This window comes from Bidens hawaiensis, unplaced genomic scaffold (assembly GCF_021521415.1).
Source record: "Bidens hawaiensis isolate Kalapana, Puna unplaced genomic scaffold, B.hawaiensis_p1.1 tig00006555_1, whole genome shotgun sequence".
Taxonomy (NCBI): Eukaryota; Viridiplantae; Streptophyta; class Magnoliopsida; order Asterales; family Asteraceae; genus Bidens; species Bidens hawaiensis.
The window spans coordinates 870,394-887,668 of record NW_027491442.1 but is presented as its reverse complement, the minus strand read 5'-3'; the positions used below and the strand labels follow the sequence as shown (position 1 = coordinate 887,668).

The following is a 17,275-nucleotide window of genomic DNA, read 5'->3' as shown; positions in this document are numbered from 1 at the left end:
TACGTAGTATATTATAATTATAATATAATTATATATATATTACACACACATATATATATATTATAACTTGTTCAACTAATATTTAGTTTTGATTTGTTTTATTATAATTACTTTTTTTACTCATGATTAATTGTTTGTTACTTTTTTAATAACGACGAACATTTTATTCATCTAAAAAATAACTATTACAAACATTATTAAAACATAAACGATACTAAACATAACAACTAAAACATAAAAAACAAAGTCCGTCGTTTTAATCCGGGAATACTTATTTTTGGGTTGTAGAGCCGGACGACTCTCCCACTTCCGTTTTTTTAGCTTCCATTCTTCTTTTCTCTCGACAATACTTATTCGTATGTTTTCGTAATGTCGAGTTTGACGCTGCTTTAAGAAACTTCGAGCAATATTTGCAACGTGCCAACTCATGTGAGTCGGTCATGAGACACAAATCGTAATGAACCCAAACATCGGGGCATCTTGTTGTTTCGATCACCATAACAACGTCATCATTGGTTGCCATTTGTTGTCGGTTTAAGGTTAATTGTGGTTTGGAGTGTGTTTTATAGTTTTGGGAGTGGTTTAACAAGTACACAAACAAACCTTGCTATTTATAGAAAGAAGATAACATATTTATAGTTAAAAAACCGGTTCCAACTGTCAAAAACGGCTATATAGCCGTTGGAACCGGTTCCTAACGGCTATAATGTTTAAATTTCAAAAAAAACCGGTGGAACCGGTTTTTACGTAAAAACCGGTTCCGGTTCCAACCTACCCGGTTCCTAAAAGTTTGCATTTCTGGGCATCGGTTCGGATCGGGAACCGAACCGGTTCCTGACTGGAACCGGTTTCATTTTCTACCCGGTGTGAAAAAAACCGGTTCCGAACCAGTTCGGGTTTTCAAGGTGAACCCGATTTGTGCACCTCTACCCCTGTTAAAAAGAATTTCGCGGCGTTATACTTTTTTCCGAATTTCAAACTAATGTTTTAGGGTTTTTGATCATAATGAAGATACTAGTCATTGATATAAAACTTAGTTTGAAAATGTGCTCCAAAACACTAAAACAATGCTTCAATTAGGGTATTTGAACTTCCAATTAACAAAAATCAAGTCGTTTGGATCACCGTTTCGAACTAAGTTTTACATCAATTGACTCGTATCCTCCTTCCGATCAATTGCCCTAAAACATTAGTTTGAAATTCAGAAAAAAGTACAACACTGTTAAGTCCTTTTTAACGGATGACCATTGGCGGCCAGCTTTCTTAAATTTGGGACCACCCATGGTGATTAAATAAATAGAGATTTTTATCGGCCAATACTCGTCAATAGCTATTATTAAAATCCAATAAACCTTAAAACTTTTGGTAATTTTGGAATTTACACATACCTAGTTAAAATAGGACTTTTAAAACTAAATTGATCATGTTGTTAATGAATTGCTCAATGAGTCATTTGGTTGTGATTTTGTTCATACTATAAATGATTTTGAATGCATTGGTGAAACATTCATCTTGATACGCAAGCAATCTTTAATAAAATAAAGAGATAAAAAAAGATATATATATACAAATATTCAAACAATTAGAAGATTAACATAACTATTCAAACAATCATACGATTAACAAATAAATATTAAGAAAATATTCAGATAAACATTCAAACAATCTACTTAAATTTGAAAATTGATTTATCAACGGACCATGCTAAGATCACCACAAGAACAAGAAGGCCGAACGACGACAAACAACTATAAAGATAACTATGACGACGAGTAGACTCGGCCTTTGCATTCTTGCGGATGAACTTATGTGGGAAATTAAGGACGGCTTGAGACCCGTAAAACTTATAAGCGGCTTGATCATAAGCAAAAACAGCATGTTTTGGTGACTTAAAAGTTACTAGCCATACACGTCTACCCCTCACGGGATCTCTTATTTCAGCCGAGAACTCTCCCCACTTTCGCCTCCTGATATCGACATACTTCTTCCAATCTTCCGCCTTCGTCGGCGGCGGAGGAACCTCAGCGGTTAAGCAAGAGGTATCTGAATTTGCCATGGCTTAAAAAGTGAAAATAAAACGATGTGATGGTATATCATGTATTGGGTTTTGGCAACTATATACATAGGGTTTGGGGTGCAATTTCTAAATTCATGTTTAAAATATGGGCCTATTGCCCACTTTGTTATGCAAAGCCCATACCAGGCATTTATTATATTTGCTAAAGGTAAATAGTTAAAATAAAATGTTGGGTATTCCGTTTTTGAAAATTAAAATTAATATACATTGTAAAATTAATAAAAAATATATATATAAATATAATTAGTCATGTTAGACGAGATGACTCAATCCGTGATCGATTTTATAAATTGGTTATGGCTCAATGGTAGAGCACTCACTTTACTAGTGAGAGGTAGGAGGGTTCAAACCTTACTATCACCAATTTATATGGGAGATATGAGGGATGACCTTGACTTGCCAGGGTTCGAATCCTGATCTCACCCGGTTTTACCGGCTCCTCGCTGTCATGCCGTTTGGCGGGCGTGGGGGTCGGGTTTTATCCGGGGAATCCCTCAATTGGTGAACCGCTAGGGGCTCTGTCCGTCCAGACTCGTGGCCGGCTCGGGCTACCTTTAGCCATTGGGGGCCGCGTACGAAGTACCCGGCGTTACTTAGCTGGTCGTTCCAAAAATACTTTACTAGGGCCAAGAGTGTAATTTATCTCGTTACCTTTGAATAATATTACCTTTATTTGGTTGAAGAAGATATTACCTTTATTTGGTTGAGCTTCTTCTGGTCTAAAAGCCCCAATTATACATGTCTTTCGAATAATTTCGCCCCCTCCCACAAATTTAAATATTTAAGTTTCGTCTATGATTGTTTCGATGTCCTTATTGTGTTTCTCCTTTGGTTGGTAAGAACTTGACTAGTCAAAGAGAAACTAAAATGGTATGCTATACATTTAGGGGTTATGAAATTGTTTGGTTTGTTAAAAAGTCGTAATAGGGGTTTTCCTACGTAAGCAAAGGGATGTCGTCATAAATCTATTGATGATGGTTTTAGCATGTTAGTGGTTTGTACGCTTATTATTTTATTTATTTATTTTTTCTTTATAACCGTAAATTTTTAAGATTGTCAAAGGGTCATCTCATTTGATTATAAGATACAACAAACAACTAATCATTACGAGGTAACAACATTAATATAATATAAAAAATGGTTGCAGAAATTACTAGGCACTACCAACTCTATGAATTAGAGAATGGTTAATACTCGGCCTAGCCAGGAAGTACTTGAAAGTTATTCGTTGAGTAATCAGCGAAACCGCCTAAGGCAGATTTTTTACAACCACGATATAAAAGATAACGCAAGCAACATTAAAACGTATATAATAATTTATACGTCAAAATCTTTTCAATTAAATTAAAAAGATTGTTTTCCATGATCATTAAATCAAAATACATGAGCAGCTTAGCTTCTAAATCATAACGGTTAACAAATCATGAACAGATTCCATAACTTAATAACAATTAATTAAAATTAATTTCATCATTCTGCAACCAAAGGATCTTGGAAGAAACTATCCACATCCCACACCGATGATTGGATATCATCATCCAACTCCGAAAACATTTGTCTTGACCCGACACCCATTTCGTCCGTAAAATTAGTCTCTTCGAACATCACCGGAGACGGTATCCGAAATTCGAAGAAATCATTTTCGAAATTCGAATAATAATCGAAACAATCATCCGAAAATGGGACCGTTTCACTTGATCCTGCCGGTTTCTGGTCTCGGACAAGGAAATTGTCCATTTCCTGTACCGGGTCCAGGTTCTTAAATGGCCCCTCTGTTTTATCAAACCGTAAAACAGAGGTAGGTGAGGAATGTTCTGGCAAAGACTGCACCTCTTTGTCAGAACATTTCTCCAACACTAGTGATGGGGCCACTGCCTCAAGAGGCGGCGTTAAAAAGTTTGTCTGAGCTTTTGATCCACGAAGCTCAATAGCTCGACGATCATAAACCAACGCCGCCTCCTCAGCAGTATCATAAGTCCCCAACCAAACCCTAACTCCCCTTCGCGGATCACGAATCTCCGCAGCCCACCGCCCCCACTGCCGCCTCCGAACCCCCCTAAACTTCCTTTCACCATTCTCCGCCACATTCTCGACTTCCTTTTTTCGGCGACTTTGTTTTTTCTTCCCATCATTTTCCTCAAACTGGATCACACTAACATACTTCTTAACTCTCCGTTGGCCCAAACCGTGACAATTGCCTTCATCGCTAGACGAATCAGTCTCGTAACGATCCGTCATCGAAATCGTTACGGTTTTCGGTGAATCGGCTTTGGGTTGATGCTTGGTGATGAGGGTACGATCAATTTTAAACTCGACTTCCATTTTCACATGTGAAATATGTGAAATAAATGGATTATGGAATTGAATCAGTGTATTAAGGAGATTAATATTCGCCTTAGAAGAAGGGAAAACGGTGGGAGTGAATAATATTAATATGATTATGTCAGTATGTTTGAAGTTTGAATGAGTGTTAATATTTAGGAGAATTTGTAGGAAGATCTTTTGATTTAGTAGGCTAGTTTTTATATATTTATGGACTGAGTTATTCGCATTTGATGTAACTTTTTAATTGTAGTAAGATTGCACTGATATATAGTTACTAAATAAATAACTATGTTTGCTTCTTTTGAGAATTTTTTTTATAGGAAATGTTTTATAAAAAGTAACGTTAAATTTGTGGTTGCTTGCGCCATAAGTTACCATGCGTTTAGCATTATTTATTGTAAATTGTAACGTTTCATATAGCTACAGAGTTACAAAGGTAAAATTAGAGAAATTGTAAAGTTGAGTGTTATATTGAGTAACATATAATAGTGAGATAAGTTATAATTTGAATGGTATATCGAGTAAAACAAGTATTACTCTTGTCATTTGTCATTCAATCAGTCAAAGCTTATTACCCGCATGCATTCCATTTTAATTGAGTTTCAGTCCAAGAATAGTGTTATTCTTCTCTATTAATGGCACACACTTGTCACATGTGTGGTTTAAATCCCGGTACGTCACATTGCGCCTCATTTCAGAGGGTGAAGGGTGAGATCCAATCACAATTTTTTTTTTATTTTGCTTTTTTATTATTAAATAATGAAATGGTAGAGAATGAGAAAAATAATATATACCCAGAGTTAAAGGGTGAGGTTGAACGATGAAGGAAAATCTGATAACACAGACGTAACGAATAATAAAGAATGACTCAAATGAGTTATACTCCTTAGCCTAACAAACATAACTTAACCCTTGAGTTTATTCCCATTGATTGTTTTTCACATATACTACAATTAACACTTTGAGTTTATTCCCATTGATTGTTTTTCACATATACCACAATTAAACCAAGTGATATAACTTATTTTTGGTATAAGCAACATTATCTACAATATATATAAACAAAAATCCTAAAATCCTATGTGTCGCGATGCGGTCGCTCATTCTTTTATGGAAGCCACCGGATTTCTTGATTTTTAAATGAAGGCCTCTCATTGATTTAACCTAAATTTATGGGTATGGGACTTAACAAAACCAGATAGCTCTTAACGGGTTATAACATCTCATTAAATTAAAAATTAATCTTACCAATTATTTGATATGAAAATCCTATAAAATAGTGATATACTAAAATATAATATCCAATTTAAAAAGAAAAGGATATTATTTATAATTAATAAACAATTTTATAGTAAAAAACATAAGCGGGTCATGGGTCATCAAATCCAGATAGCTTTTAAACGTGTTATAACATATCATTTATTTATGAAACCCTTTCATCATTAAACCCTAAGTATATTATTAATTTTCTTACAATAAAGAAAATTAAAATCCAAAATATAAATATTAAAAAACAAAAAATGTAAAACAATCATTCTCTCAAACCATCAGATTACTTTATTTGCAAATGAAGGCTTTTCACGCATTTGACCCGAATTCACGGGTAAAGGTCTCACCAAACCCAGATAGCTCTTAAAGGTCTCACCAAACCCAGATGCTTTTCACGCATTTGACCCGCTTATGTTTTTTACTATAAAATTGTTTATTAATTATAAATAATATCTTTTTCTTTTTAAATTGGATATTATATTTTAGTATATCACTATTTTATAGGATTTTCATATCAAATATTTGGTAAGATTAATTTTTAATTTAATGAGATGTTATAACCCGTTTAAAGGCTATCTGAGTTTAATGAGACTCATGCCTGTGAATTTAGGTCAAATGCATAAGAAACTTCTATTTACAAATAAAACAAACTGGTGGCTTAAGAGAATGTATGAATGTTTAATTTATATATATATTTAAAATTAAGAAAAATAAATAAAATTAGACCCACTTAAGGGCGTCAGTGTGATCAATAGCTTTTACTTTCAAAATTCAAACAGCCAAACATAATATGCAAGCGTGCAACGTTTATGTTTTCTTTCTAACTTTATAGGTGGAGTAATTATTTTTAAAGTTAATTCAGATTTCTTATAGAAGGTTTAATTGGACAATGTTTATATATATTGTAAAAATCTTATAAAGTATTAGATGGATCCATCAATTATTTTATTCATTTTTATAAAAAAAAGTAACATTATTATATTATACTAGTTAGGAGCATGGACGCGTCCAAGAACTTTTCATTGAGGTCGTTTTTTAATGTTGTCTCTCGTTTTTAACATCCGATATTTTGGTTCGAGTATTGAATAGCTCAAATAAATAAAATACAATCATGAAAAAGTATATGTACAAAATACATTGTTATTTAATTTATATTATAAAGAAAATGATGCCATTAGAAAATGGAAAGAAAACAAAATAAAAGCTATAGTTAGTTAATGGGTTTTCATTTTTTAAAATGACCCATTATATATTCAATCGAAACTTTCTTATAGGATACCATTTTTTTATGCAACAAAAAATGCAATCGTTATTTGTATACGCTTCATCCATTCAATTTGTAATTCCGTATTTCTTGGTCTTCTAGTCTGACGTCAGCAATAGCCATCAAAGGTTAGCGGTTAACCAACAAGGTGGTGTGGTGGATTGTCGATCATTGGTCGAAGTTCATAGGTCAGCATAGTCTTGAGGATGAGTTCGGTGTTTGGAGTTCGAGAGGGTAATTTTTAAGCTTTTTTTTTTTTTACAATTGAAACATTAGAGACTAGAGAGGTTACATAACCTACATGTGTAAATATTTTAACAAATGGGCTTGTCATTTCTAATAAAATGGGCTGCTATTTAGTGAAATGGATTTTGAGCTCAACATAAACGGGCTTTTAACTTAATAGTTAATAGTTAAAGAAAAAAATGGTGCTTCGGCCCCCAAAACTTTGGGGCCTCTTTTCTTGCATGGCCTGATTTTTGGCTTAAGCGTTTGTTAGCTTCGTAGTGATTCCATTAAATGACTATCTCTGAATCAGTTAGAAATAAAGTTTGTTTGGCTCACTTGAAAAACACATATTAATGGTTCATGAGGTTTAGAAATGACCCATTTAGACTCTGCATCTTAATTGGTCAAGCATATTAATGGCTAAGCACAATGTTACTAAACAGCCCCCAAATGTTATATGATTTGTATCATGGTGAATATAGAGATAAAGTGTTAGCCCTTCCAGTGGCGAAGTATAGACAAAGTGTTCACCCGAAATTTGTTACACGTAGTGTAAATTTAGCCGTCTTCGACCGAAATTTTGAGCCTCCCCCCCAGGTGTTTCAATCCAAGTTTGCCGGTCCGTCCTTCTATATTCATTTTAATTATTTAAGCGATGTATTACTTTCGTATCTTCACAAAACAACCAGCGTGTCTTGGTTTATCAGGACAAGTATTTTGGGCAAAACACAATTTCAAATTTATGTCTCGCTCTAAATTGTTGAGCCAGGCAGCCAGCCATAATAGAGGTCGTAGAAAACAATAATATACTTACACATAACCAGGGGCAAAGTTTAGTTAGGGCCCGGGGCCTGGGCTGTTTTTTTTTTGCGCAGTGGTGCAAATTTACTCGTTTTCAACTTAAAATTTGAGCCCGCCCCCACGTTTATGATTTTTTTAAATACATTTTGAGCCCCCTGACGAACTCGTCCAAGCTTTACCAATGCTCGTAACAAAAATGTCAGATTGGTTGACGCCCGTATGATGGGTCCAGTCCATACTATGCATCGCTACAGAATAAGGAAAATTTTTAATATCTACATTCCAAGAAACATTTAAGGAAACCGGCCACCCACCTTACTCGAGTTTAAATCCTAGGAAAATTAATCAGTGATGTTCTCTCCTATAAGCGGCAGACACCTGTAAAAGTCAATCAGGTCCCCTCAAGAGGTTCTCATAATCGTAAAATTCTTGCCATATGCATGTTTGAACCCTGGCATATCCTCTTGCTTAACCTAGCTAGCATTTGATAACTGAGCCAAGAATCATTGACTGGGTGTTGCTAGTTAAGACGCTTTCTAATTTTATATAAGTCTAAAAATTTTGTAAAATGAAAAACCTTACAAATTTGATAGATTTAAGTGAAAAATGAAAACAGTGTTATAGAGGTTTATGGTAAAACTGAAAAAATAATAGCCTTTTCTCTTTTGTTACCCTTTACAAATGAATGTAATTTAACTTGAATAAAGCACAATATAAACTTGCCTACAAATAGAAGCCATTATCAATTCTTAACACTGCATTCTTGAGTTTTTTATTTAAGAGTTTGGAAAAGAAAAGATAAGAAAATTTTTCTTGTTTCATTCTTGAGTTTATTTGTTAAAAGAAAAGAAAGAAAATGGAAAGGAAAATGAGGCATCTTTTCCTCCAAAACTTTCCGGCCTAATATGGCATGATTCTGAAGGAAAAGTTTATATAGTACTAATTTACTCATCTTTTTCTTCGTAACTAACTCAAGAATGAGGACATAATTGTAAAGTTACAATTTTTTTTTCCTATCTTTTCCTTCCTATCTAACTCGAGAATGTAATTAACACTTTCTTTTTCTTTAACTCGAGAATGCCTTTTAAGTTTATAATTTCTTTTCCTTTCTTCCTTTATCCAATCTTATCATTCCTTTTCCTTGTATTTTAAACCCGAGAATGCAGTGTAAAGCCCTATATAATATGCAAGTAGAGGTGTACAAAACAGTTTAAAACTTAACACCGGTTTATGATCGGTTTCGGATCAGGTTTAAACTGGTTTCTTGACCAGATTACGTTTCGGGCTTTGATCGGTTTCGGTTGGGTTTTGACCGTACCGGTTTTTGCTCGGTTTTGGCCAGTTTTTGTTCGGTTAACTGGTTTTGGTGGAGAAAATTACAAAACGGTTCCCAACCTACGGTTTCAATCAGTTCCAAACCGATTTCTACATAATCAGTTTCAAACCGGTTCAGTTTCGATTAACTAGTTTAGTTGCCCACCTCTATGTGTGAAGTTTCAATTATGGTATTCACTAATTCACTTTTAACTGTCAAATTGATTATATGATTTTAAAAGGTTATTATAGGGATTTTATGATTCTTGAAAGTGAATATGATTATTTAGCTTCGAATAATACTAGAAGAGTCTCACAATCCGTTTATAACTTTGTTTTGTTTACCGTTAACACAACTATCGTACAACTAGGGGGGGGATCATATATAAGGGCCCATTTTTAGTACTCGCTCTGGGCACCCGAAATCGCATAAATGCCCTAATTCTTAAATTAAGAAAAATATATTATACATGCATATCACATGTGTATGTACATTCATGTATTCACACATACATAGACATGTGCACATTTACCTTTGATAACATTTATTAAATCTATATTAAAAAAGAAAACTACTGAGAATCCTAAGCAAAGATTGTACAAAGCTTAAACCTTTTAAACTGACTAAATTCTAATTTCATATTGAAAACAAAGGAAAATATAAAAGACCTGAAAACAGTATCTTACAAGAGGAAACCTCATTTGAAAATCAGAGATCCTCACTGCAAAAACTCGACGGCACGACAACAATTTCCAACCGGCCCGTCCATTCTTCACCTGGTTTCAAAGTAATAGGTTTTTCTATCGCTGCGCCGTCCACGCATAGCATTTTCTTGTATTCATCGTCACCGAAATCAGACATTGCTTTTGATTTCTTGTCCCACGGATTCCACACCACTTTATTTGCATAAATTACAATACTTCAGATTTTGTAGAAAGCGTTATTTTTTACTTGGACCCATAATGGGATTCGTATCAGTTTTGAATTTATAACGTAGTCAGTTTGACCTCAAAAGTCAAAGTATGCTATCGGTCAATTTTTTAAAAACGGACCACGAAATACGTCATGAGAACTAAAAGTCTTGATATATAAGTTATGTTGTTAAGCTTAACGGAAAAGCAGATATGCAGCTTGTTTGACTTTTAAGGTCAACTCATCAAAGTTAAAACTTAGATATTCACATTGGTCCTTCAGAGATTTTAAAAAAAGTCAGCGTCATATTAAAACTCGATAACATCAGCTATCAGTTAGAAAATGCTGGTCTTTTATAACAGAATCTGTATTTATATTGAATTCGAAAATTAGAAGTTTGACATAAAAAGTCAAAGGTGTAAAGGCGGTAATTGCTTACCAACATCCGGTAGCCCTTCCTTTCTTATCACGTATGTACGCTTCCTTTCATGATCAAGGACAGCAACACAACTCGGAGAACTAAGATAAACACGATCAATCTGAAACAAAATCCACCCTTTTAATATATGAATTATAAACAAAATTTTACAAAACACAAAAAGTAGAAGCATTTACTTCGGATTCAAAAGTAATAGCATCTCCTTGTTCTGTAAAACGCTCTCGTTTACAAAGGTTGTCAAAGTAGTCCATCGTTTCTAGCCCTTCAATCCTCACTTCACTATCAATCACAAAAAAAAAGTTATAATATTTCATAAATTTAACAAATAACGAAATAATAACACGTGGGGCCCGCACCTTATGTCGGACACCGAGAGATACGAGTGATACGCGAAAGAGAAACTAAACGGCTTCCCGTTTACATTCCTAATGCGGGATATTAATGTCAAGTTTCCATCCATCCCAAGTGAAACTCTAAGACGAAACTCAAAGCTGTGGAAAAACATTATCAAAGTTTAGTTACGGGTCAAAAAAGGTAACGGGTCAAACAGGTAAAGTCAAACCTGTGTGGCCAAAACTTGAGATCTTCTTCAGACGGTTTAAGAAGCAAGTCAACAAAAGATTTCCAATTGGAATCGTTGGCGGGAAGTGGCGGAACATCGTCATCAACCACCCAAATTTTGTTTCTTGCAAACCCGTGTTGCTCAAGTGATTCACAGTTACCAAACTACATTAAGAGGCATATATACATATAAATTTAACATTCTTTTTTTAGGCCGGCTGATTGCAGGATTAGGGCTGTAAACGAACACGAACAAGGCCTTGTTCATGTTCGGTCGTTAAGAAAGTAATGTGTTCACGAATGGTTCACAAACACTTACCGAACAAGATTTTATGCTCGTATTCGTTCATTAAGGAAATCAATGTGTTCACGAACACAAATAAAATCGGCAGAGCCTAGATATTGAGACCGACGTATTCATCAATGTGAATAATGAAAGCATGTAAACGAATCGAATGAACACGAACAAAGGCATGTTCGTGTTCGTTCATTTAGCTTTAAAAGAACACCGACACTTAATCGAACAAATATTTATGTTCATGTTCATTTATTTAAAAATGGACATTTGTGTTCGTTTGTTTAAAATCTAAACGAACATAACTGAACAAAGATAAACGAACATATATGAACAATATGCAAATGAAAACGAATATAAACGAACTTAAATGAAAGCACTTAAATGAACACAAATTAACAAATATAAAACCTTTAAGCAGATTACCTATCCAAATAATATTTAAATATTTTCTATTAATTAGACGAACACAAATAAACGAGCACAAACGAACTTCCCGCCGAATGGTTCACGAATAGTTCACCGAACGTTCGGTTCGTTTACAGGCCTATGCAGGATTATGCACGGGGAGTCGGGATCATAAACATACCTGAGGAAAACAAATTGGAATACCTCCACGCATCGCCTTCGGGTGTTTAAGAATTCCCTAAAATAGTTAAATAATTAACATATAAACATCATTTTCACAATATATAACATACAAACGACACAAAGCATGATGCTTTAACTTTGAAAAGAAAACAGTCTGCATTTTTAAAAGCAGTCTAAAGTGTTATGAGAAGTTAGAATCTCTAATATTATTTTCTTGCGAATAACAGTTTTTGTAATCTTAATATAATATATTTACAAAAATCTAATAAGCATTATTATACAATTACACATCACACAATCAATCTTTAAACTGAAAGTTTGCAAATTTATCATCAAAAATAAAAATTAAAGCGAAAAGGTCACACCTTGCTACTCACAAACAAAAGCTCTTTGCCTCTTTCGTTTCGCCATGAAGTAACTTGACCTCCATGCAAACTAACCTGAAAAATGTGCAAATACAAAAAAAAAAGATTAATTAATGTAATATTTTCTTGAAAATAAACAGAAATTCTTGAAATTACTAAACTAACCCTAGCCGAAGCTCCTTGTGGATTCCGAAGAACGATTTGCTCAACCCATTCCAGTCCTTTGTCGTTTCGAAGGCTAATCTGGAATCCCAAACAGCTGCAGAGTGTCCCATTTTTTCTTTCACACAAACTCTAAAATGCCCCCTTAATGTGTTTCTTAACAAACCCTTAATCACACTTTTTGAGTGTGCCAAATGCAGATATCATTCAAGAAATGATGCCGACCGGTCAACTTTAGAAACAATATTTTTTTTTATCTTGTTGACTCAAAATCTTTACAACTCTGCAAAACTACTTATATAATCTTTACCCTTGACGTATTCTGTCACATCGGTTTTCGAAAACGAATACTTGGATTCATACCACCTGGTAAAAGATAAGGCCAACAAAAGTCAAGATTTCAATGCAAAAATATTATACCTAATATTCAAGATTTCAAAAGATTCAAACTTTATTAACTATAATCCACAAAATAAAGATACATGATTTTCTACATTAATTTCACCAAAAAAAAAATCATACTTTTAAGTTTTGACCAGAATTGTCAAACAATTCATACTTAAAAACAACACCTCATAGTCATGCTCACAATTTCCAAGAATTTGATGATAATTCTTTAAAAATCTTCCATTTATCATATACATATCAACAACATTGAATAAACAAACAAACCCTTATCCCTATATGAAAAACAAAATCAAAATCTCACAAAATTCAATCCTAAAATAAATAAAAAAAAGACACTTTAATAATTCAATAGTTAGGCTTTCCAAGCCACAAACCTTTTCCCCAACTTAAAGAACATAAATTCACAAAAAAAAAAAAAAAAAAAAGATTTATAATCTTTAAAGCGCATTCCTCAAAATTTTGGATCCAAATCTCACACAAACTATATACTGAAGCAAAAAAACCTAAATCTTTAATAAAACATCAACAAAAAGCACAAAACTTTAACAAAATCAATAAACAAGATTCACTCACATTGATTATTAGAGGTGTGTAAGCAGCTTCAAATCAAGAACCTTAAATAAGCACAAGGGCTTTTGTTTGTAGGCTGATAACTAAATAAAGAATAAATAAACATGGGGCGAGAGGCAAGATTGTGAAAACATGTGCAATAAGATAATAAAATATATATATATACATGAAAAGAATATTTTAAGAACCAAGTTGAGTTGTAAGAACTTAAGAACTCTCAATCTAGAGCACAAATTTAATTAAATGAATTGGAATATGTGGTTGATATTAAATTGGCAAAAAAGTCAAAATAGAAGAGAGAATATATATGTAACTGATTACACTAACTTTTACGTCCGTTACATATGTGTAAAATATCGACTCGGTGCGTAAAAAATTCTGTAATTTTTTTACGTGTATGTAACCTACATATATTACTTATGTGTAAAAAAAATTCGAAAAAAAAATCGTTACACTGAGTTTTTTCGAGTTCTTAAAACTCAAAGGGGTTCTCATTTGAAATATCCCCTATATATATAATAATAATAATAATAATAATAAACTGTTGAGCAAAAATTAAGGGCAAGTTTTTATTATTTATCTGCCTGGAGAAGTGAAGGACGTGGAAGATACATGAAGTACATGAAAATTGTACAAACGGTCAAGATTTATATAAAATAATAAAAATTTTGAGGTTTTCTTAAATTATTATTATTTTTTTTTAATTTAAATTGTGTGAGGGGACAAAAAGGATTCAACTTGATGAAGTAACCTGGATCAAGAGGCTGCAAGTGATGGCAAATGGGCCATGAAGATGTGATAATAAATAGGTGAGGTGTGAATATGTGATGTTTGATTTTACCCTTTGTGTATCTCAGATATACTTAGACCTCTTTTGTATTTTTTTTATAATTTGTTGATGGTTTGGTTTGGTTTGGTTTGGTTTAACCAGGATAATCGTTAGCAGGAAACTCAACGGGAGCACAGATAAATCACGGTTTTTGTTGAGTAGATGTATTGAAGTGAAAACAAGATTCAAGTTTGAGCCATGTCCTAAAAGAGAATGACGTGTTTACCACAGCATCAATCATTAGAAGCTAAACTACCCGCTCTCCCCTTCCTCGCTCAAGCCATCAACTTCGGCAGTGAAGGCAGGCGCACTTCACATTCCCTTCCTGTTCCTTATGTGACGAGCGGTGTTCACTTTTGGGAAAATGGTGCCACGTCACCCTTCTCTTTCTCCATTCCCGACTCAGCACTCACTGTCCTCAGTAGGTATGTAGATATACAGATGGAGATAGGGGCGGTTAAGCCATGAAATTTAGTTTTGAACTTATTTTCATTAAAGAAAACATTAAGTTGAAAATTACTGTAATCAATTTTACTCGATAAATCTAATGGTATCTCATACGCAAATATGACACAAAATGAAAACTAAAAGAAAAAAAAACTCTCACGGCCCACATTTGCAAAGAAAGAAAATAGTAACAAATAAAATATTTTACAAAACATTACTTCAAGGTAAATAGAGTTCTCGTTTGTCAATATCTTCTCCATTCACACTGGTCTACAAGCCACTGGTCTCGGTTCATCATTTCGGTCATTCTGAACCGCCTGCTTGGTTTATCATTATGCATTGCAAGGACTAAATCGTATTTTTACTGAGTCCCGATTTGTTTTTAAGAAAAAACAAGGGTCTCTATTTTAAATTGGGTTTATTGATTTCTAATATTTTTTCATTATTTCCAAATTTGTTATTTGCCCACTTATTGTATTAGAAGGTGCCCGTTTTGAATTGGCAAACGGGAGTAAAATAAAAATAAAAAAAAGTGTCTACATACACTTACATTAGTTAAATTTCCTTATAGGATTTCATCTATATCCCTCTATGATAACATTGGGACTTTTGTTTATTTAAAACTCAACTAAATTCGAAAATAAGTCTTGACCGATAAACCAGAACCACGTATTACTAGATCCATTTAAAATTGGTTACGTACGTTTGTTTGATTGAGTTCATAGACGAATAACCAATCGATCAACATCATGTTGATAATAATGTCACCATCAAATCATTTGTGTTTGGATCGTTTATCTAATTTTAGCTCTTATTATAAAAGGAAAGAAATGTGAAGTGTATAAAATGTAGCACACATGGCATCAATCATTGAATTCGTTGATTAATAAGACACTAATAGATGAGTATTTATCATTCACAAGAAATGTATTTGTTTTCAATCCTAGGGCAACCAATTCATCAAATGTAATTTTAATATAACTTATACATATTGACCACATTCGTAACTTTCAACCAATTTATTTTATGTAAAACAAATATGTGTTATGATTACAATATCATGAATACAAAAACAAAGGTACATAATTTGTAAGAAATGTTCATTAATTAAACGTGGTTAATTTCATCCATTAACTTTTATAATATTACAACTTTTATTATATTTATTTAACGGATCGATTAAATGAGTAAAAAATATACAAATAAAAAGTAATAAGAGTTAAATAATTTAACTCTATTTAAAAAAGATGGTGGTGGAGGTACAAAAGAAAGAGGGTAGTTTATGGAGACAAGTCGTTTCATCTGTACACGCAACTTCTAGATCTTGGCTGGAGTATCCGTGTAATAAAAACCTCAATGGGACTTGGAGGAAGATTATTAATATTGATAAAAAGTCTTGAATTTTTTCAGGTTTCGTTATCCAACATGATTAGAGGAGAAGTGGGTAATGGGCAAAGAATTAGATTTTGGTTGGACACGTGGTTGGATGAAAAACCTTTAAAGAATGTGTTCTCGAATCTTTTTGCTTTAGAGAATGTGAAATCATGTCTTGTTGCAGATCGATGTATAAGCGCAATTGGGGTTATCAATCTAAATTAGAAGTGGAAAGCCTGACTTGTTTATGGTGAAGTAGGTAATGAAATGATGGAGATTTTAAAGAAACTTTATTATTGCAACTTTAATGGGGAAGAGGACCAGGTCCGGCCCTAAGGGGGGCTGGGTAGTCGATGCCCCTGGTCCGACACCATACTAGGCCTGAATTTTTCTTATAAAAAATTTATGTATTTTTATTGAAAAAAATATATTTATATTTAATGTTTAAACTTGATTACATAACAACTAGATTGGTCTAGTGGTAAAGTGACATAACTCTCAACCAAAAGGTTGTGGGTTCTACTCATTTTGTACATGTTAAGCCTATTTTTATACTCAACTAAACGATTAACGTGTTTGTGTGAAGAGCTCTACTCAACCATCTCCTGACAAATGATAATCTCATAAAAAGAAAGATTTTTCTTGGATCTAATGTTAGTACTTGTTGTATGACTGCGGGGGAATCGATGAATCACTTATGTGTTGATTACTATGTCTCTTCAGTGGTTTGGAGTTACATTAGTAGGTGGTTTAATATAACACCAACTAATTGTATTGGTTCCGTTCAATACATTATCGAGCTTCTTAAGCAACTATTGATTATGGGATATAAAAGGAAAATGGTACAGTCGATAATGATGGTGTTATGTTGGTGTATTTGAAGAGCTCGAAACACGTTAGTTTATGAAGACAAAGCCATAAGGATCAACAAAGTGCTTGGGAGTATTAAGGTTTTAAGTTATTTGATTATGTAATTAGTTTGGTTGTTTGTTTACCCAGTCCTTGCTAATCTCTCGGTAGAAAGAGTTGGTGTTTTCCTGTTA

The 17,275-nt window shown here is 33.4% G+C and overlaps 2 protein-coding genes and 1 pseudogene across 3 annotated transcripts; all 3 read right to left on the bottom strand.

Moving 5' to 3' along the window:
• Window positions 1–1,666: 1,666 nt before the first annotated feature.
• LOC143632968 (ethylene-responsive transcription factor 6-like) lies at window positions 1,667–2,056 on the bottom strand. Its single transcript, XM_077101367.1, has one exon. The coding sequence runs from the start codon at window positions 2,054–2,056 to the stop codon at window positions 1,667–1,669; it is 390 nt and encodes a 129-aa protein (XP_076957482.1).
• A 1,428-nt stretch (window positions 2,057–3,484) lies between these two features.
• LOC143632967 (ethylene-responsive transcription factor CRF5-like) lies at window positions 3,485–4,399 on the bottom strand. Its single transcript, XM_077101366.1, has one exon. The coding sequence runs from the start codon at window positions 4,397–4,399 to the stop codon at window positions 3,548–3,550; it is 852 nt and encodes a 283-aa protein (XP_076957481.1). The 3' UTR covers window positions 3,485–3,547.
• Window positions 4,400–9,952: 5,553 nt separating this feature from the next.
• Window positions 9,953–12,717, bottom strand: LOC143632923 (putative glucose-6-phosphate 1-epimerase; annotated as a pseudogene). Its single transcript, XR_013153597.1, has 8 exons — window positions 12,608–12,717; window positions 12,443–12,517; window positions 12,076–12,132; window positions 11,193–11,356; window positions 10,987–11,121; window positions 10,807–10,909; window positions 10,631–10,730; window positions 9,953–10,175 (listed from the first exon to the last, which is right to left on the bottom strand). The product of XR_013153597.1 is annotated as a putative glucose-6-phosphate 1-epimerase (transcript).
• Window positions 12,718–17,275: the final 4,558 nt, after the last annotated feature.

What these genes read in the sequence shown, in the direction of transcription:
- LOC143632968 (XM_077101367.1), bottom strand. Translation starts at nt 2,056, where the DNA reads ATGGCAAATTCAGATACCTCTTGCTTAACCGCTGAGGTTCCTCCGCCG.
- LOC143632967 (XM_077101366.1), bottom strand. Translation starts at nt 4,399, where the DNA reads ATGGAAGTCGAGTTTAAAATTGATCGTACCCTCATCACCAAGCATCAA.